This window comes from Lissotriton helveticus, chromosome 3_1 (assembly GCF_964261635.1).
Source record: "Lissotriton helveticus chromosome 3_1, aLisHel1.1, whole genome shotgun sequence".
In the NCBI taxonomy this organism is placed as follows: domain Eukaryota; kingdom Metazoa; phylum Chordata; class Amphibia; order Caudata; family Salamandridae; genus Lissotriton; species Lissotriton helveticus.
In genome coordinates this window covers 1,774,784,550-1,774,805,300 of record NC_136061.1, presented here as the reverse complement: position 1 = coordinate 1,774,805,300, position 20,751 = coordinate 1,774,784,550, and the positions used below count along the sequence as shown (strand labels likewise).

General features: G+C 48.3%; 1 protein-coding gene across 1 annotated transcript in view; it reads right to left on the bottom strand.

Moving 5' to 3' along the window:
• Positions 1 to 1,485: 1,485 nt before the first annotated feature.
• The window catches only part of GPATCH3 (G-patch domain containing 3), a 125,187-nt gene continuing 105,921 nt past the window's right edge, over positions 1,486 to 20,751 (bottom strand). Inside the window, exons 3-6 of the mRNA XM_078684006.1 lie at positions 10,729 to 10,903; positions 10,043 to 10,224; positions 3,401 to 3,528; positions 1,486 to 1,829 (exon numbers count right to left, since the gene is read on the bottom strand). Of these exons, the coding sequence (XP_078540132.1) occupies positions 1,646 to 1,829; positions 3,401 to 3,528; positions 10,043 to 10,224; positions 10,729 to 10,903 (669 nt within the window). The 3' untranslated portion in view covers positions 1,486 to 1,645. The remainder of the gene's footprint in view (positions 1,830 to 3,400; positions 3,529 to 10,042; positions 10,225 to 10,728; positions 10,904 to 20,751) is intronic.

Here is a 20,751-nt window from a genome sequence, read left to right as displayed (position 1 = left end):
ACTAATCCAAGCCTGCATCCATTGCCAGTGCAGAGTGGCACTGTTTAGTCATCTCTCCTCGACCCCATGTACCCAAACTCTAGCCATGTGAACTGTATATAGAAGTCTTATCTGTGACAGGGACTGTGGGCTGAATGTAAAAGTTATTTACCTTTAGTAATGATATTTGTGGTGGATGCACAATATTCACGCAGAGTCACCACCTTTAGAAAATCCACATGCATCAAAGAGGTCTGGGAAAAGCATTCCTGAGCAATGGCGGTCCTGTGGCTAGAAGGCACCTGCCAGTATTGTTAATCCATCAATAAAGAATGTATGGAGTTGAGGCAGAAGAAACAAAAGCCCAAATCTTAAGGTGCTTTTCACGCCCGACGGGGAAGGCCCCTTAGGGAGATGACCTCAACCTTCGGCCCTTTACCTGGATTGAACACTCGGAGAGGAGAGGGTAGGAAGGGCCAAGTGGGATGGAAGGGTGGGAGTTTAGGGACCAAGTCAAAATGTGGAGAGGAAGGAGATTAACAAAGGGATGGACCAGAGGGAAGGAGCGTGGGGAGGCCCCGGCGATGTGGTGAGGCCTGGTTCAGGCTGAATGGTTCAAGTGAGGACAAAGAAACCCAAGATCTGGGCATATGCTTAATGTCAGGCACCTGAACAAGAAAATGCTCCAAGATACTCAAACAATAGAGCAGAAAATATCAAGTGATGTGTTTGCTTGTAGGTACTGCATAAAGGGATTTTCTGCTACGAAGACTTTTATGCCATAAAACTTCAGTGCCTCTTTCTGAGGGTAGTAACATAGATTGTGGATCCCAACAATTTCTGAAAAGCATTCAATCAGGAGCATAGTTTGATGAAGGACGCCCCGATCAGAAGGGGATTGGGAATAAGCTTTCACGGTAAACAAAACTGTGTATTTTCAAAACATAAAATGTAATTGGCCATCAGCAAGTTTACATATTGGTAACAGGGTCGAGGTTCTGATTGCTCTTGTGCTATTAAAAGCACTGCAGCAAAACGTCACCTCACCAACCTCTGGTGCTGGTACAACAATGTACCCTACCCTATCAAGGGGACTGCTTGGCCTTGGCATGTATTCTTGCAATACCTCTGCCAGAAAACAATTAGATTATGAGCCAGAATCCCTGATGATGCTTTATATGTATTACTTTGAAAGGACTTTAAGTGGTGTCTGCAAAATAATATTTTTTCAGGTAGGAAGTTCCAGGAGCTAAAATGGTGGCGCAATCTACGGACATAGTTAAACATCCATATTTCAGCTACTCTGGGAGTGTATAGGAGTGTTCAGAAAGTACGGCGTTTAGAAGCACTATTCTCATGACAGCGAGTAATGTCTGGAAACACAGCAGGTCCGCGCCAGATCCCTTGATAAAAAACAAACAAAAAAAAATAAGTACCCACCAAGCTGAGCAACATTACTGAGCCCTGAAGTAGAAAAGGAGGCACATTCCAATTTTTTCCGAAGTGTTTTTTTTTTTTTTTAAATAGAAAAATATTTTTACTTTCAATAAATATTTTAAAACAACGTTTTGAAGTTTAGAAACAGTTCCGAATAAAAGGATGGGGGTCCTATTGCGAGAAAGCACCTCCCAAGCAAGTGATCTATGCACGAGGCAAGGTCCATGTGTCACGATGGTCCAGGGGCTGGTCTGCCTGGACGGTACTTCATGCTGACTGGTGGCTGGCGTCTGAGCAGCAGGTCTCCCTGGTCCACCTCACGAGGCTCATCATACACAGTGGAGATGAAGATGTTCTTGTCGGTTCGTTGTTTCTTCACAGCACCAAATGTCTGCAGCTTCTCTCCACGATACCTGGCGAGAGGGAGTGGAAGCAAACAAGGAATGTAAGAAGTGACGCAAGGATTGTGCAATAAGTAAACCTACATCCAAGGCCTTGCAGGTGCCTATCCGAACTCTGCTCCCCACCGCATGGCCTAGGTGAAGGCTCCAGACCATGAGGGGTTATGCGCGATGGGAGAGGCCAGCAGTTGCTGTATTGGAGTGAACTCAACAATTGCAATGTTGTTTAGCTCAGACTAATGCACTACGAGCTCTGTGATCGAAGGTATTAACTTCCTACACTGAAATGCTTTTCTACTGGGCAGTGGCAGGAGAAAGGTAGAAGAGTGTTTATCTTGGCGGTGGGGTGCCATTAGAGTCTGATCAGGCAGAGCAGTTTATAAAGGGCCTTTGGCTTTGGTCGGACTGGGAGACATATTTCAAATATGCATGCTGCTTCAAAGTTCTTGCTACGAATACAATAATCTTCCTGGGAACCTGGGAGACGGTCTGACCTTTCTACACTTTTAGATGGGATCCCATGTCTAAGCAGCCGATCCACTGAATTCCCTGTTCCCCTGTAGGTGTCCATGTAAGGAAGGTGTGATGAACAGAGATGTGAAACTGCTGGTAATAAGGTACGTTATGAATGTACACCTTACAAAAGATCCTCACGGGAGGGGAATGTAGAAACAAGAGGGGGCATGAACCAGGAGTTCCAGGTCAGTTGAACGTGGGCATCATCCAAGAGAAGACCTGCGATCAGCACTTCTTTTGCACTAATATCTGTGTCAGCTACCATGATCTTCATATGTGGGCCTGGCGGCAGAAAAAATCCATAGCCTGGTATTTTAGCCCACCAGGGACACACTAATGAGAAGCTCACCAAGAGAGGAAGAACTGACATTTTTAACTCAAAATCCTGCAGATTGTTTTTCTAGCACTCTCTCAACTTTACCACAACCAATACTATACTATACTATCCACCTGTGGAGATTTATCTATTTCTATGGCAAGTAAACTATGCATCTGATACAACATGGCACTTCATTCATGTTGCCCATCATGACCAATACAGCATTCTTTAATATACCGTTCAGTCTAGAAAGAGGTTCATGTAACCAGAGAAGCGCTGACTTTAGTTTGGACGCAAATGTCATCTTCAAATCTGCACAAGACAAACCTACAGCCAATCTACAGCACTGATGGACTGCCTATTGTTCCAGTAAACTGTATGGATTATTTCAGCATTTCTTAGCTACTCTATCCAAGCCAATACGGTGACATGCCAGGAACTAGACAATTGCGAATACAATATGGTGAGCAGAAATGTGCTCCTAAACCTAGCTTTCTGGTTAATAGTTGAGAGATCCCATGAGAAGAGCAGAACGTGGAGATATATAGAGGGTAAAAATGGATCAAAGTATATTGTTAACTTTATTGATCTGTGCTATGGTTATGTAGGTTTAAAAAAAAAAATACACATGGAACACTTTGAATTAAAATGAGGTCACAAACTGAAGGATAAACCCAACGTAAATCATGTACACACTAGATCTGCTGATCCTGCCCTCTCCACCGTAGCTGCTTGGTTTAAAACTCACCCAAGTCCACGCTTGCACCGAGGGTTCTGACCATCGTTGTCCAATGCTTCTGGGATCCCAGCACCCCTGCTGCCCAAGCCGAGTCCCTCTGACCAGCCCTGCTGCTCCATAACCTTCCGGCCAATGCCCTAAGAAGAGAGGACAGCATAGATAAAAGCGACATTAACATTAAATAAACAGTGAAAATTAGCACTAAATGCTTTCTGTCCTAGAGATGGTCTCAGACACGAGAGCTAATGATGGTGCTGAACAAAAAACTGTACACTAAAAATTGCATTCGTCTAATTTCAATGACACTTTGAAACTAAGTCATCTTCTAAAGCACAGTAAAAAGTTGCAGGACTAAGAACACAAGGAAACAGTCAAAAGTGGTTGGCTCAAATTACACAATGCTTTAACACAGAGGCACACTCAGAACTAGGAATAATGTGATAAAGTTATTTCCCTGTAGAAACATCAACATTTAGATTTTTTCTTCACGTTAATGGAACATGGGAAAAAGAAATAGAGCCTCTTTGCCTCATTTTCTTCTTTAAATGTACATGGGCTGAATACTCACATATGTTTTAAGCAAGGGCTAAGCAAAGCGGAGGACAGACCGAGTTCTAACTTTCATTTGCTTAGAGAGGTGTAGAACGGAGTGTGGAAGTTATATTTTAAGAGACGGCATATCTTAGATGTATCTGCCCCACCGCAGACGCAAAAGGTGCACGACTGGAGTTGATCTCTTAGGGACACTTCTTAAGACAAACAAAAAAGTTGACTTTTGGCTTCGGACTGATTGATCAATGCTTGTTTTTTGGAGAAGAGAACACACATGAATGCACTATGTTTGCATTCAAGGCAGAATCGTCGCGTTTGTGGAGTGATGTGGTACTGAAAATACAAACACCACGAGTCATTCAAGGGGTGTTTAGACCGATTTGAAGCATGTCCTGTATTTTAAGTGCCTGACACACTGAGTGTCCACCTAAATTATATCAACTAATATACCTTCGATTCACGACACAGTGGTTTCTAGGTATTAAACGATGCAAAGGCTAGTCTATTAACAGTCCTTGCTCTGTATGCACGCTTGTGAGTGAAATAGATATTAAAACAAGCATTTGCAATGCAATAGGTCTCGCATTTGCAAAAGTTTGAGCCATTGGCATTCTAAATGACAAACCCTTCACCCATGCGTTGGTTTTGAAAACAGATAAATAAATGGCATTGTCATTTACAATGTCAATAGCTTAAACTATGGCATTGAAAATGACAATGCCTTTTATCCATGTTTTTAAAAAAGAAACATAAATAAAACGCATTGGCATTTACAATACCAATAGCTCAAACTTGTGTAAGTACTCGTGTAAATACCAAAAATACTCGATCTCTGATCAGCAATTGATGCTTCTGCTTTTCAAACTTAAAAACATATGTTTTATTAGAAACACCTTAAAGAAATGTAATGCCAAAATGCCCCTTTTGAAAATATGTCGTCCATACATAAATAGTATTTTATAGGATAAGCAATTAATGCACACATATATGCACGGTCTGTGAAGCACTAGATATAAAAGGGCTACCAGTGCAGAGAAAAAAACACAGTCCTGTTTCCCCAGTCCGCAACCTCTAACAACCACCAACAACAGACATAGTAGAATTATTTTGTGACGTCTGATGCGGCTTTGAACTGCTCAGTGAAAAATCTCACTGGATTAGGTAGGTCACTAAACCTACAACAAGTGCTCCTTTAAATGTCCTGTAATTTATATGCGTGGACACAGCTGAAATACACAGTCCCGTCCTACACAACCACTGCCCCTACAGCTGTGGCAAGTAGAATTTGTGCATTTTTATACAGCACCAACTTTAAATGGGCATGCATAAAAGATTATCAGTGACCCTATCTTACATGCAAAATCAAGCAATATAGACAAGTGAAACATATATAAATCATAGAAATTACACCTATTTGAGCAACAAGCAACTCTAAGATATTAAAACTGCTGTAAGCAAGCACCAGAAATGCAAGGGCACTAACCTTGGCTGCTGCCTGGAGGCTGTGCGTCGCTGCAGCCAGGCCCCACTGGATCTCACTGATGAATATTAAGCATGGCGCCTGTCTTGTTCCTAAAGCCGAAAATTTTGCACGCGCCCTGGGGCGGGACGGCAACGAGGAGCAAGCTACAACACTGACTAATAAAAACCACTGTGCGGAAACATGTGTTGCCACGTTTCTAGTCATTTTTTAACCGATTGCACTAAAACCATTTTTTTATTTCGCATCTGCAGATTATGCAGCAGATGATGAATTAAGGGGTAAATGCTGCAGATGTATAGTTATTCGAAGAAAGCTGCAGAATGGCATAATTCCAGTGGCCCTGCCCTTAAATATAGAAATGTGACAGGCACTACCATAAACAAGCCATTGAAAAAGTGCACTATACAAACGACTTGCGCCTTAGTCCACCTTTGGCATTGTTTTCGGGGACGGGAGAAAATTAATGTTTCTCAATTTAGGTTTAAAAATGTATCACTCTAAAAAACCTACTGCTCAATGTACTGGTAAATCGGCCCCACTAAGGTGAAACGGTTCTTTGCAGGTTAATTGAATAAAGTTTTTTTAATTCTGAAAAGATGTTTACACTTTTGCTGCACGAGGTCTTTTACATGAAGGTGATCCTAAAGTTAAGGGGTGCAGGACACTTTTAGTTACTTCCTTTATCTTTAATTAACCGCTAAAAAAATGATTGCCTGTTTAGCTCAGTTAAGTAAACAGCAGCCAAGTGCTGCTGATAGCCAATTGCTGCTGATGACCAAGGTGCAGCGTGTGAAGGTCAGTATGGGCGAATGCGGCTACCGGGCCGTACTATATAGAAGTATCACTGGGTAAGGATTGATTTGTCTTACCTTATACTGGTCCGATCACACACAGCTCTTGCAGCACGCTTCCTGTTCGGTGCCATTCTGCGTTGCCTATGTGCCCGCCTGCTCTAAATTTGTAGGCCTCTGATGCAGCCGCAGCTCCACTAACTGTGGGGCCTAGGAAAGCCTGGAGCTGGTGATGTCTCGCGGTTGCAGCTATCACGGCCCAGTCAGTCACTCCAACACAGACTCTTGCTGAGCAATGGCGAATGAAAAACGGGAGTTTGAGTGCACAAGTGCAAACCCGATGGCAATGGCGCGCAACACTAAAATGCATGTGCATGTTCGATGGGAATGGCGCGCAACACTAAAATGCACGTGCATGTTCACAGGTAGCAGGAGGCGAGGTAAGCGTGCAACAAAGAAAAAAACAATCAGGCAAAACAGTGGCTCAGAGAACAAGTACCTGGAAATCGCTTGAGTTCCTGGCAAGCCACCGGCCCGATCTGGCGCGAAATCCGGAAGTCCGGCAGCGTCATGCTTGCTGTGGGGCGGGACTTCCGCCATAAGCTCGTGCACGAAGTGACTCGCCGAGATGGAAGTGGTGACGCGGGGCTCCCATGCCGGAGGGGGAGCCCGGCGGTGGCGGCAGAAAAGTGGTGAGCCACGTCAATGGAGGCGGAGTAGATGACACCCGGTGAGTGGGACTTGGTGCCTTGGGGGCTCGTGCACAGGCTCGGGCGACTGGTGCGTGTGTGTGCGGCCAGGGCGGCTGGTGCGTGTGTGGGCAGCTGGTGCGTGTGTGGGCAGCTGGTGCGTGTGTGGGGGGCTGGGGGCGGCTGGTGCGTGTGTGGGCAGCTGGTGCGTGTGTGCGTGGCTGGGGGTGGCTGGTGCGTGTATGGGCAGCTGGTGTGCGCACGTGCGCGACTGAGAGGCATGGCTGACTACCTGAGATGTGCACGGCTAAGGAGGCGGGGCTGGGCATGCTAGTCCACGAGGTGCAATCGGCGCTCGTGCCCCGGTCTGTGGTCCCTTCAGAGCTAACTAGGCAGCAATAGGTCTTTCGCTGACGCGAGACCTAATAACCAATGCAGAGGTATCTTATGAGCCATCTGATATTGCACTGGAGGCAGCAACGAAGTGCAAACGTGGCAGACATGAAACTGCTGAACGTTTTACAGAGTACCCTTTTCAAAGATCAAGTTTTTATTAAAGGTATAAAAGTGATAGGCAGGGGACCCTTCCTAGGTCTTTACAAGGATCAAATACCACAACCGTCTGCTGTTCGTAACCTCTCTCATATCAAGAGCTGCTAGTAACCGCTTCCACCACAAGGAGGCAGGAGAGAGGTAACAGACATATGGGTGGAAAATGGCTTCAAAAGGACTAAGCTAAAACTCTTTGCATATATTAACACCATTCCGAATGTTTCCCAAGGGGGTATTAAATGTGGAAAGGGAATTATACCAGTCAGGCTACTCTTGCATGAAATACCAGTAAAACAAACGGTAAAGTGCTCGAAGAAAGCATGTATTGTCAGTCACCGAATATTCTGGCACAAAATGAAACATTCCCCTCACGATCACTCTCATCAAACAAGTTTCAGGACTTCAAGAGTCCCAGTAGCCTTGGTTGATGCACAAACAAGAACGCTCATTGGTAAATTGCTGTGCACCCAGGGTTGTGACACCCCAAACACGCGATTCCTGAAGGGCAGCGACTCTCCAAGGGGAGGTATGCAAAGGTTGCAGACTTTGACATAACATCTATACTCAATTGTTCTTTATCGAGAAGGAAAAAGAAGCAACACAAGCAAAACAGTGCTATTTCTTGCATCAAGTTCGTGCCCTCGAAGAAACATACTCACACGTGTAACGAGTGGGTAATAAAGCAAGTTTGTGTTCAGACTTTCCTTCAGCCATTCTTTTGAAGCCTACATTTTCACCCTTAAAAATTTGGAAGAAGTTTTAGATTCTGGAAGGGTAACTCTAAAACAGAGGAAAGCCAGACTGAGGGAGACGTATGGCTTTCTCTAATCCAGCTGTATAGGACTGGAGAGTGAATTCGGGATTTACAGGAATGTTGCTGTTTCGAGGAAGCATCCATTTCTTCTCATCTGGTATATGAGAAATGAGCTCGATAATGGGACAACAGCATAGGGCAGTGAAGGCCATGGATTGACTTAATGAGTTCTAATTCAACATTTTTTATCCGGGTTCCAGCAGTGTCATCTTGTGGCCGCGCGAGATGCTGACGGATATTTTGTCCTCTTTCAAAAAACTCAATGTGTCAAGATTCTAAACAATTGTTGCTTTATCATGGACTGGGAGAAAACCCTTTTACTGTCAAAGAAGAGCTTCAGAGTATTTGATGGTCTGGTGGCCAGAGAAGCAATGAAGGAGGACAGAGGCTCTGGCCAGAAGGCAGGTTATCAATTGGGCACCAACTCTTTTCACAGCATGTAGGACGACAATGAACTGATGGCAGTAACTCTTCCCAACAGTGAGGGAACCATCTCCCCACAAGCAGCCTAGGAACCAATTAACAGCAGTCCTTTCCACAGGAGCCAGCAAAATTGTGAACTGGGGACTGTAGCAGCTCTTAATTGGCAGCCAGGGCACCAATGAACTGAGAATGGTAACTCGTTCTCCCCAACAGCTAGGAAGCCACAGAACGAAAAGCATCATCACTTTTCCCAGCAGCCAGTAAACCACTGAAATAAGGGCAGCTTCGCCTTTCCACAGTAGCCAGTGCTTCAAAGACTATTCTCATTTTTTTCCCAGCAGTCAGCGTACCAAAAGAGCAAAGGACAGCAACTCTTTCTTCAGTAGTGAGGGCACCATTGAACTGAGGACAATCGTTTTCCTCAAAGGTTAGGAAGGCAATGAACTGAAGACAGATTCCCTTTTCCCAGCAGTTCCTGCACCATAAACAGGGGACAATGATTCTTTACCCAGCAGCTAGAGAGCCAATATTAAGGATAGTGACTCTTTGCTCGGAAAAGACAGAAATGAGCAGCAACTTTAAGAGTCTTATTGAACAAAGATGCTCAAAAATCAAGCAAATTCTCTCCCAAAAGCTCTCGTATCCTAGTCAAATCACTACCACACAATGCTCTATCCAAACGACTACATGACCAGGATATTATTATCAGTCTAGATTTTAACTCCCACTGACCCAGGCACTGTAGGCAGAGCAAATCTCGCAATAACCGAAATATAGTAGTGACCATGGCATCATATGCAGCCAGCACTTTTTCCCAGGACTGTTGGATCTCATTGATCAAGACAGTAATTTAAAGAATCACTGGCTCAGGGCATTGTGGGTGGAATCAAATCCTCTAGCTAACCAGATTTTAAAGAAAGAGCAGGTTTCTGCAATGAAGGAAAAAGACCCATCAAGAAATGCTCCTCAACTTTCCACATTCTGAGAGCTCTACCTTTGCTGGTCTTATTCATGGCTAACTTTTCTCCCCACCTCAATCAACAAGTTGAGGTAGAAAGAGAGTAATTAAACTAGAACCTCCAGTGGCCAATCCTTACAGACACGAAAGAAGCAGACTTGCACTGAGGCTAAGCAGGGCATGGTCCAAGTGTTTATTAAAATCTCACTACATGATGACTCCTTTGCAAGGTCCAAGAGCCACGTGGGATATCAAGTGTATGCCGTCAAAGGCTAATGTATCCCCCCCATCCAGCCCTTCTTTCTGCTGCCTACCTGAGACAAAGCAGGACCTTCCAAGCTTATGGAGCAGCAATATAAGGCAACCAAAGTCTCAGTTTTTCTACTTACCTTGGTGTACCGTTCAAATGTTCCAACTGGCTTTCCAAGACCAGCATCCTCCTCTAATCCTTCTCGGCGACGTTGTTCTTGGCGCATCCTAACAGAGTCCCGGGCATCCTTGTCACCAGCTCCATCCTCATAGTAGACACTCATATCCACGTCCCAGTCATCCGCTGTCTGCTCATCAAAGTCTGTCCAGAGAAGAACAATACCTTCAGGCAATGAACAACTGGAAAATACAAGTTCCAACACAGGCATTCACCTCAATGCATTTGTTTAGCTACTGAACCCCTCCCCCCCACTTCATTGTGAGATGTTCAGATACAAGTAAAATAAAACTTCAAACTCAACAATAGTGTGACTTCCCTTTCTAATGTTTGGCTGTCCTTTCGGTCTCTTTTCCAGTGCCTGTGTCGCTCCAGGTCTCAGTGTTGGGATGTTGCCTAACTCCTCAATGTTTTATGTTCCTGGTCTTCCTGTATGCTAGTAACCTACGCATCCAGTACTAGTAGACCCTGCCAGACTCGATGAAATCACTACCTCCCTGAGTTGGTTGGGTTTCTGGCCATGCTAGAGCTGTTAAGACTTACCTCCACAGTTTAGAACCCAAGCATATCTCAGTGACTGAAAGTGCTTTCCACCTCAGTGTTTTAACCCCCTAATGGATCGTGTTTCCACAGTGGGCAGAATCTCACCTCCTTCTTCTGCCCGCCAGTACTGGGCATCTGTGTAGAAGACCAGCCCAGAGCCTCCTTTTTCCCATTTCAGTTCAATCTTCTCCTCGAAGAGCCGCTCCTCAGTTCGCTCTTGGTTGGTGACATCTTCATGCAAGGCTTCATGACGCTCCCATTCCTCGCAAGTATCATTGTCCTTGTGGAGAGGAAAGCAAGAATGAAACATTTATAAATTAAACAAATGGCAGGCACTTTTTAAGAATGCAAGGCTCATCATATTTAGGTACCCCTATTTCCATTCCTGTAAGTTCCTTGAACTCGCTCTGACAAGCATACCCGAGAGGGGCAGATTCAAGTGACCGGAAATGCTCAGCACATGGGCATCCAGAGGTTATCCCCAATCCCAGCAAACCTCCTGGTACCCTTGGAGTATTAAATAACAGAGGAAGCAATTCGTTTACGTGGCGTGACACTGCAATAAAACTTAGGCCTGAATATACATGATCACCAGGTGCTTCGATGACCAATGAAAACATTGCAAAATGCTCATGTAACGTAGCAAAATTTGTAAATTCGTTTTTTACTGGGGTGGAAACATTTTCCTTTTTAATTGGGGTTTCACCCTAAATCTCTTTGTGCACACTGTCCTCACTCCCTTTTTGTCACTAACCCCTTTTGCATGTCTCCACAACCCTCTTTTCTACTTTAGTCTTGTTTTTACATTAAAACAAATCCCACTGCCCCTTCTGCGCTATCTGGTAAGGAAAGCAAAGTTTTGCTGACACTTCCACAGCAGTATTTGGAATATGAAAAGCATTTCTGTTCAATTGTGACCTTATTAGGCCTTTGTAAACTGAATGAATTTTATAGTTTAGAGTACATCTCCCCACCTCTTTACTGAACTTCTATTTGCTAGGAAGTAGCACTGCTTAAAACGGACAACAGAAAAAACATAGAATCTTTGTTTGAAATGTTAATGCATTTCCTTCAATCTTTGGATAATTTTTTCTTTCAACAGCCTTTTAATGGTGTGTATCGCTGGCCTGTTCAGAAAACTGGGTTTAGTTCTCAATAGTATAAATGATGACCTCATCATGCAGCTGAACTTTGAAGACATACTGATCACCCCATTAGCTTCAGATTTATTAATGTGTACTTCAACACAGTATGGCGTTTTATCTCATAATTATTATTGCGATAACTCATTCTAACAAGCATTTACAATGCAATGGTTTTGCCTTTGTTAAAGTTAGAGCTATTGGCATTGCTCTTGACACTCTGAAGCTCCACTCTGAAGCTCCACTCTGCACTCTGAAGCTCCACTCTGCACTCTGAAGCTCCACTCTGCACTCTGAAGCTCCACTCTGCACTCTGAAGCTCCACTCTGCACTCTGAAGCTCCACTCTGCACTCTGAAGCTGCACTCTGAAGCTCCACTCTGCACTCTGAAGCTCCACTCTGAAGCTCCACTCTGAAGCTCCACTCTGAAGCTCCACTCTGAAGCTCCACTCTGAAGCTCCACTCTGAAGCTCCACTCTGAAGCTCCACTCTGAAGCTCCACTCTGAAGCTCCACTCTGAAGCTCCACTCTGAAGCTCCACTCTGAAGCTCCACTCTGAAGCTCCACTCTGCACTCTGAAGCTCCACTCTGAAGCTCCACTCTGCACTCTGAAGCTCCACTCTGAAGCTCCACTCTGCACTCTGAAGCTCCACTCTGCACTCTGAAGCTCCACTCTGCACTCTGAAGCTCCACTCTGAATCTGCACTCTGAAGCTCCACTCTGCACTCTGAAGCTCCACTCTGAATCTGCACTCTGAAGCTCCACTCTGCACTCTGAAGCTCCACTCTGAATCTGCACTCTGAAGCTCCACTCTGCACTCTGAAGCTCCACTCTGCACTCTGAAGCTCCACTCTGAATCTGCACTCTGAAGCTCCACTCTGCACTCTGATGCTACACTCTGAATCTGCACTCTGAAGCTCCACTCTGCACTCTGAATCTGCAGCTCCACTCTGCACTCTGAAGCTGCACTCTGAATCTCCACTCTGAAGCTGCACTCTGAATCTGCACTCTGAAGCTGCACTCTGAAGCTCCACTCTGAATCTGCACTCTGAAGCTCCACTCTGCACTCTGAAGCTCCACTCTGCACTCTGAAGCTCCACTCTGCACTCTGAAGCTCCACTCTGAAGCTCCACTCTGAAGCTCCACTCTGAAGCTCCACTCTGAAGCTCCACTCTGAAGCTCCACTCTGAAGCTCCACTCTGAAGCTCCACTCTGAAGCTCCACTCTGAAGCTCCACTCTGAAGCTCCACTCTGAAGCTCCACTCTGAAGCTCCACTCTGAAGCTCCACTCTGAAGCTCCACTCTGAAGCTCCACTCTGAAGCTCCACTCTGAAGCTCCACTCTGAAGCTCCACTCTGAAGCTCCACTCTGAAGCTCCACTCTGAAGCTCCACTCTGAAGCTCCACTCTGAAGCTCCACTCTGAAGCTCCACTCTGAAGCTCCACTCTGAAGCTGCACTCTGAAGCTGCACTCTGAAGCTCCACTCTGAAGCTCCACTCTGAAGCTCCACTCTGAAGCTCCACTCTGAATCTGCACTCTGAAGCTCCACTCTGAATCTGCACTCTGAAGCTCCACTCTGCACTCTGAAGCTCCACTCTGAAGCTCCACTCTGAAGCTCCACTCTGAAGCTCCACTCTGAAGCTCCACTCTGAAGCTCCACTCTGAAGCTCCACTCTGAAGCTCCACTCTGAAGCTCCACTCTGAAGCTCCACTCTGAAGCTCCACTCTGAAGCTCCACTCTGAAGCTCCACTCTGAAGCTCCACTCTGCACTCTGAATCTGCACTCTGAAGCTCCACTCTGCACTCTGAAGCTCCACTCTGCACTCTGAAGCTCCACTCTGCACTCTGAAGCTCCACTCTGCACTCTGAAGCTCCACTCTGCACTCTGAAGCTCCACTCTGAAGCTCCACTCTGAAGCTCCACTCTGAAGCTCCACTCTGAAGCTCCACTCTGAAGCTCCACTCTGAAGCTCCACTCTGAAGCTCCACTCTGAAGCTCCACTCTGAAGCTCCACTCTGAAGCTCCACTCTGAAGCTCCACTCTGAAGCTCCACTCTGAAGCTCCACTCTGAAGCTCCACTCTGAAGCTCCACTCTGAAGCTCCACTCTGAAGCTCCACTCTGAAGCTCCACTCTGAAGCTCCACTCTGAAGCTCCACTCTGAAGCTCCACTCTGAAGCTCCACTCTGAAGCTCCACTCTGAAGCTCCACTCTGAAGCTCCACTCTGAAGCTCCACTCTGAAGCTCCACTCTGAAGCTCCACTCTGAAGCTCCACTCTGAAGCTCCACTCTGAAGCTCCACTCTGCACTCTGAAGCTCCACTCTGAAGCTCCACTCTGCACTCTGAAGCTCCACTCTGAATCTGCACTCTGAAGCTCCACTCTGCACTCTGAATCTGCACTCTGAAGCTCCACTCTGAAGCTCCACTCTGCACTCTGAAGCTCCACTCTGAAGCTCCACTCTGAAGCTCCACTCTGAAGCTCCACTCTGAAGCTCCACTCTGAAGCTCCACTCTGAAGCTCCACTCTGAAGCTCCACTCTGAAGCTCCACTCTGAAGCTCCACTCTGAAGCTCCACTCTGAAGCTCCACTCTGAAGCTCCACTCTGAAGCTCCACTCTGAAGCTCCACTCTGAAGCTCCACTCTGAAGCTCCACTCTGAAGCTCCACTCTGAAGCTCCACTCTGAAGCTCCACTCTGAAGCTCCACTCTGAAGCTCCACTCTGAAGCTCCACTCTGAAGCTCCACTCTGAAGCTCCACTCTGAAGCTCCACTCTGAAGCTCCACTCTGAAGCTCCACTCTGAAGCTCCACTCTGCACTCTGAAGCTCCACTCTGCACTCTGAAGCTCCACTCTGCACTCTGAAGCTCCACTCTGCACTCTGAAGCTCCACTCTGCACTCTGAAGCTCCACTCTGCACTCTGAAGCTCCACTCTGCACTCTGAAGCTCCACTCTGAAGCTCCACTCTGCACTCTGAAGCTCCACTCTGAATCTGCACTCTGAAGCTCCACTCTGCACTCTGAAGCTCCACTCTGAATCTGCACTCTGAAGCTCCACTCTGCACTCTGAAGCTCCACTCTGAAGCTCCACTCTGCACTCTGAAGCTCCACTCTGAAGCTCCACTCTGCACTCTGAAGCTCCACTCTGAAGCTCCACTCTGCACTCTGAAGCTCCACTCTGAAGCTCCACTCTGCACTCTGAAGCTCCACTCTGAAGCTCCACTCTGCACTCTGAAGCTCCACTCTGAAGCTCCACTCTGCACTCTGAAGCTCCACTCTGAAGCTCCACTCTGCACTCTGAAGCTCCACTCTGCACTCTGAAGCTCCACTCTGAAGCTCCACTCTGCACTCTGAAGCTCCACTCTGAATCTGCACTCTGAAGCTCCACTCTGCACTCTGAAGCTCCACTCTGAAGCTCCACTCTGCACTCTGAAGCTCCACTCTGAAGCTCCACTCTGAAGCTCCACTCTGAAGCTCCACTCTGAAGCTCCACTCTGAAGCTCCACTCTGAAGCTCCACTCTGAAGCTCCACTCTGAAGCTCCACTCTGCACTCTGAAGCTCCACTCTGAAGCTCCACTCTGCACTCTGAAGCTCCACTCTGAAGCTCCACTCTGCACTCTGAAGCTCCACTCTGAAGCTCCACTCTGCACTCTGAAGCTCCACTCTGCACTCTGAAGCTCCACTCTGAAGCTCCACTCTGAAGCTCCACTCTGAAGCTCCACTCTGAAGCTCCACTCTGAAGCTCCACTCTGAAGCTCCACTCTGAAGCTCCACTCTGAAGCTCCACTCTGAATCTGCACTCTGAAGCTCCACTCTCCACTCTGAAGCTCCACTCTGCACTCTGAAGCTCCACTCTGAAGCTCCACTCTGCACTCTGAAGCTCCACTCTGAAGCTCCACTCTGCACTCTGAAGCTCCACTCTGAAGCTCCACTCTGCACTCTGAAGCTCCACTCTGAAGCTCCACTCTGCACTCTGAAGCTCCACTCTGAAGCTCCACTCTGCACTCTGAAGCTCCACTCTGAAGCTCCACTCTGCACTCTGAAGCTCCACTCTGAAGCTCCACTCTGCACTCTGAAGCTCCACTCTGAATCTGCACTCTGAAGCTCCACTCTGCAGCTCCACTCTGAAGCTCCACTCTGCAGCTCCACTCTGAAGCTCCACTCTGAAGCTCCACTCTGAAGCTCCACTCTGAAGCTCCACTCTGAAGCTCCACTCTGAAGCTCCACTCTGAAGCTCCACTCTGAAGCTCCACTCTGAAGCTCCACTCTGAAGCTCCACTCTGAAGCTCCACTCTGAAGCTCCACTCTGAAGCTCCACTCTGCACTCTGAAGCTCCACTCTGAAGCTCCACTCTGCACTCTGAAGCTCCACTCTGCACTCTGAAGCTCCACTCTGAAGCTCCACTCTGCACTCTGAAGCTCCACTCTGCACTCTGAAGCTCCACTCTGAAGCTCCACTCTGCACTCTGAAGCTCCACTCTGAAGCTCCACTCTGCACTCTGAAGCTCCACTCTGAAGCTCCACTCTGCACTCTGAAGCTCCACTCTGAATCTGCACTCTGAAGCTCCACTCTGCACTCTGAAGCTCCACTCTGAATCTGCACTCTGAAGCTCCACTCTGAAGCTCCACTCTGAAGCTCCACTCTGAAGCTCCACTCTGAAGCTCCACTCTGAAGCTCCACTCTGAAGCTCCACTCTGAAGCTCCACTCTGAAGCTCCACTCTGAAGCTCCACTCTGAAGCTCCACTCTGAAGCTCCACTCTGAAGCTCCACTCTGAAGCTCCACTCTGAAGCTCCACTCTGAAGCTCCACTCTGAAGCTCCACTCTGAAGCTCCACTCTGAAGCTCCACTCTGCACTCTGAAGCTCCACTCTGAAGCTCCACTCTGAAGCTCCACTCTGAAGCTCCACTCTGAAGCTCCACTCTGAAGCTCCACTCTGAAGCTCCACTCTGAAGCTCCACTCTGAAGCTCCACTCTGAAGCTCCACTCTGAAGCTCCACTCTGAAGCTCCACTCTGAAGCTCCACTCTGAAGCTCCACTCTGAAGCTCCACTCTGCACTCTGAAGCTCCACTCTGCACTCTGAAGCTCCACTCTGAAGCTCCACTCTGCACTCTGAAGCTCCACTCTGAAGCTCCACTCTGCACTCTGAAGCTCCACTCTGAAGCTCCACTCTGCACTCTGAAGCTCCACTCTGAATCTGCACTCTGAAGCTCCACTCTGCACTCTGAAGCTCCACTCTGAAGCTGCACTCTGAAGCTCCACTCTGAAGCTCCACTCTGAAGCTCCACTCTGAAGCTCCACTCTGAAGCTCCACTCTGAAGCTCCACTCTGAAGCTCCACTCTGAAGCTCCACTCTGAAGCTCCACTCTGAAGCTCCACTCTGAAGCTCCACTCTGAAGCTCCACTCTGCACTCTGAAGCTCCACTCTGAAGCTCCACTCTGCACTCTGAAGCTCCACTCTGAAGCTCCACTCTGCACTCTGAAGCTCCACTCTGAATCTGCACTCTGAAGCTCCACTCTGCACTCTGAAGCTCCACTCTGAAGCTCCACTCTGCACTCTGAAGCTCCACTCTGAAGCTCCACTCTGCACTCTGAAGCTCCACTCTGAAGCTCCACTCTGCACTCTGAAGCTCCACTCTGCACTCTGAAGCTCCACTCTGCACTCTGAAGCTCCACTCTGCACTCTGAAGCTCCACTCTGCACTCTGAAGCTCCACTCTGCACTCTGAAGCTCCACTCTGAAGCTCCACTCTGCACTCTGAAGCTCCACTCTGAAGCTCCACTCTGCACTCTGAAGCTCCACTCTGAATCTGCACTCTGAAGCTCCACTCTGCATTCTGCAGCTCCACTCTGAAGCTCCACTCTGAAGCTCCACTCTGAAGCTCCACTCTGAAGCTCCACTCTGAAGCTCCACTCTGAAGCTCCACTCTGCATTCTGCAGCTCCACTCTGAAGCTCCACTCTGCAGCTCCACTCTGCAGCTCCACTCTGAAGCTCCACTCTGCAGCTCCACTCTGAAGCTCCACTCTGAAGCTCCACTCTGAAGCTCCACTCTGCACTCTGAAGCTCCACTCTGAAGCTCCACTCTGAAGCTCCACTCTGAAGCTCCACTCTGAAGCTCCACTCTGAAGCTCCACTCTGCACTCTGAAGCTCCACTCTGAAGCTCCACTCTGCACTCTGAAGCTCCACTCTGAAGCTCCACTCTGCACTCTGAAGCTCCACTCTGAAGCTCCACTCTGCACTCTGAAGCTCCACTCTGAAGCTCCACTCTGCACTCTGAAGCTCCACTCTGAAGCTCCACTCTGCACTCTGAAGCTCCACTCTGAAGCTCCACTCTGAAGCTCCACTCTGAAGCTCCACTCTGAAGCTCCACTCTGAAGCTCCACTCTGAAGCTCCACTCTGAAGCTCCACTCTGAAGCTCCACTCTGAAGCTCCACTCTGAATCTGCACTCTGAAGCTCCACTCTGCACTCTGAAGCTCCACTCTGAAGCTCCACTCTGAATCTGCACTCTGAAGCTCCACTCTGCACTCTGAAGCTCCACTCTGAAGCTCCACTCTGCACTCTGAAGCTCCACTCTGAAGCTCCACTCTGCACTCTGAAGCTCCACTCTGCACTCTGAAGCTCCACTCTGCACTCTGAAGCTCCACTCTGCACTCTGAAGCTCCACTCTGAATCTGCACTCTGAAGCTCCACTCTGCACTCTGAAGCTCCACTCTGAATCTGCACTCTGAAGCTCCACTCTGCACTCTGCAGCTCCACTCTGAAGCTCCACTCTGAAGCTCCACTCTGCACTCTGCAGCTCCACTCTGAAGCTCCACTCTGAAGCTCCACTCTGCAGCTCCACTCTGAAGCTCCACTCTGAAGCTCCACTCTGCACTCTGCAGCTCCACTCTGAAGCTCCACTCTGTAGCTCCACTCTGAAGCTCCACTCTGAAGCTCCACTCTGTAGCTCCACTCTGTAGCTCCACTCTGAAGCTCCACTCTGAAGCTCCACTCTGTAGCTCCACTCTGAAGCTCCACTCTGAAGCTCCACTCTGAAGCTCCACTCTGAAGCTCCACTCTGAAGCTCCACTCTGAAGCTCCACTCTGAAGCTCCACTCTGAAGCTCCACTCTGAAGCTCCACTCTGCACTCTGAAGCTCCACTCTGAAGCTCCACTCTGCACTCTGAAGCTCCACTCTGAAGCTCCACTCTGCACTCTGAAGCTCCACTCTGCACTCTGAAGCTCCACTCTGCACTCTGAAGCTCCACTCTGCACTCTGAAGCTCCACTCTGCACTCTGAAGCTCCACTCTGAAGCTCCACTCTGCACTCTGCAGCTCCACTCTGAAGCTCCACTCTGAAGCTCCACTCTGCACTCTGCAGCTCCACTCTGAAGCTCCACTCTGCAGCTCCACTCTGCAGCTCCACTCTGAAGCTCCACTCTGAAGCTCCACTCTGAAGCTCCACTCTGCACTCTGCAGCTCCACTCTGAAGCTCCACTCTGTAGCTCCACTCTGAAGCTCCACTCTGAAGCTCCACTCTGTAGCTCCACTCTGAAGCTCCACTCTGAAGCTCCACTCTGAAGCTCCACTCTGAAGCTCCACTCTGAAGCTCCACTCTGAAGCTCCACTCTGCACTCTGAAGCTCCACTCTGAAGCTCCACTCTGCACTCTGAAGCTCCACTCTGAAGCTCCACTCTGCACTCTGAAGCTCCACTCTGCACTCTGAAGCTCCACTCTGCACTCTGAAGCTCCACTCTGCACTCTGAAGCTCCACTCTGCACTCTGAAGCTCCACTCTGCACTCTGAAGCTCCACTCTGAAGCTCCACTCTGCACTCTGAAGCTCCACTCTGAAGCTCCACTCTGAAGCTCCACTCTGAAGCTCCACTCTGAAGCTCCACTCTGAAGCTCCACTCTGAAGCTCCACTCTGAAGCTCCACTCTGAAGCTCCACTCTGAAGCTCCACTCTGAAGCTCCACTCTGAAGCTCCACTCTGAAGCTCCACTCTGAAGCTCCACTCTGCACTCTGAAGCTCCACTCTGAATCTGCACTCTGAAGCTCCACTCTGCACTCTGAAGCTCCACTCTGAAGCTCCACTCTGAAGCTCCACTCTGAAGCTCCACTCTGAAGCTCCACTCTGAAGCTCCACTCTGAAGCTCCACTCTGAAGCTCCACTCTGAAGCTCCACTCTGAAGCTCCACTCTGAAGCTCCACTCTGAAGCTCCACTCTGAAGCTCCACTCTGAAGCTCCACTCTGAAGCTCCACTCTGAAGCTCCACTCTGAAGCTCCACTCTGAAGCTCCACTCTGAAGCTCCACTCTGCACTCTGAAGCTCCACTCTGAATCTGCACTCTGAAGCTCCACTCTGCACTCTGAAGCTCCACTCTGAATCTGCACTCTGAAGCTCCACTCTGCACTCTGAAGCTCCACTCTGAATCTGCACTCTGAAGCTCCACTCTGCACTCTGAAGCTCCACTCTGCACTCTGAAGCTCCACTCTGAAGCTCCACTCTCCACTCTGAAGCTCCACTCTGAAGCTCCACTCTGAAGCTCCACTCTCCACTCTGAAGCTCCACTCTGAAGCTCCACTCTGAAGCTCCACTCTGAAGCTCCACTCTGAAGCTCCACTCTGAAGCTCCACTCTGAAGCTCCACTCTGAAGCTCCACTCTGAAGCTCCACTCTGAAGCTCCACTCTGAAGCTCCACTCTGAAGCTCCACTCTGAAGCTCCACTCTGAAGCTCCACTCTGCACTCTGAAGCTCCACTCTGAAGCTCCACTCTGAAGCTCCACTCTGCACTCTGAAGCTCCACTCTGAAGCTCCACTCTGCACTCTGAAGCTCCACTCTGAAGCTCCACTCTGCACTCTGAAGCTCCACTCTGCACTCTGAAGCTCCACTCTGAAGCTCCACTCTGCACTCTGAAGCTCCACTCTGCACTCTGAAGCTCCACTCTGAAGCTCCACTCTGCACTCTGAAGCTCCACTCTGAATCTGCACTCTGAAGCTCCAC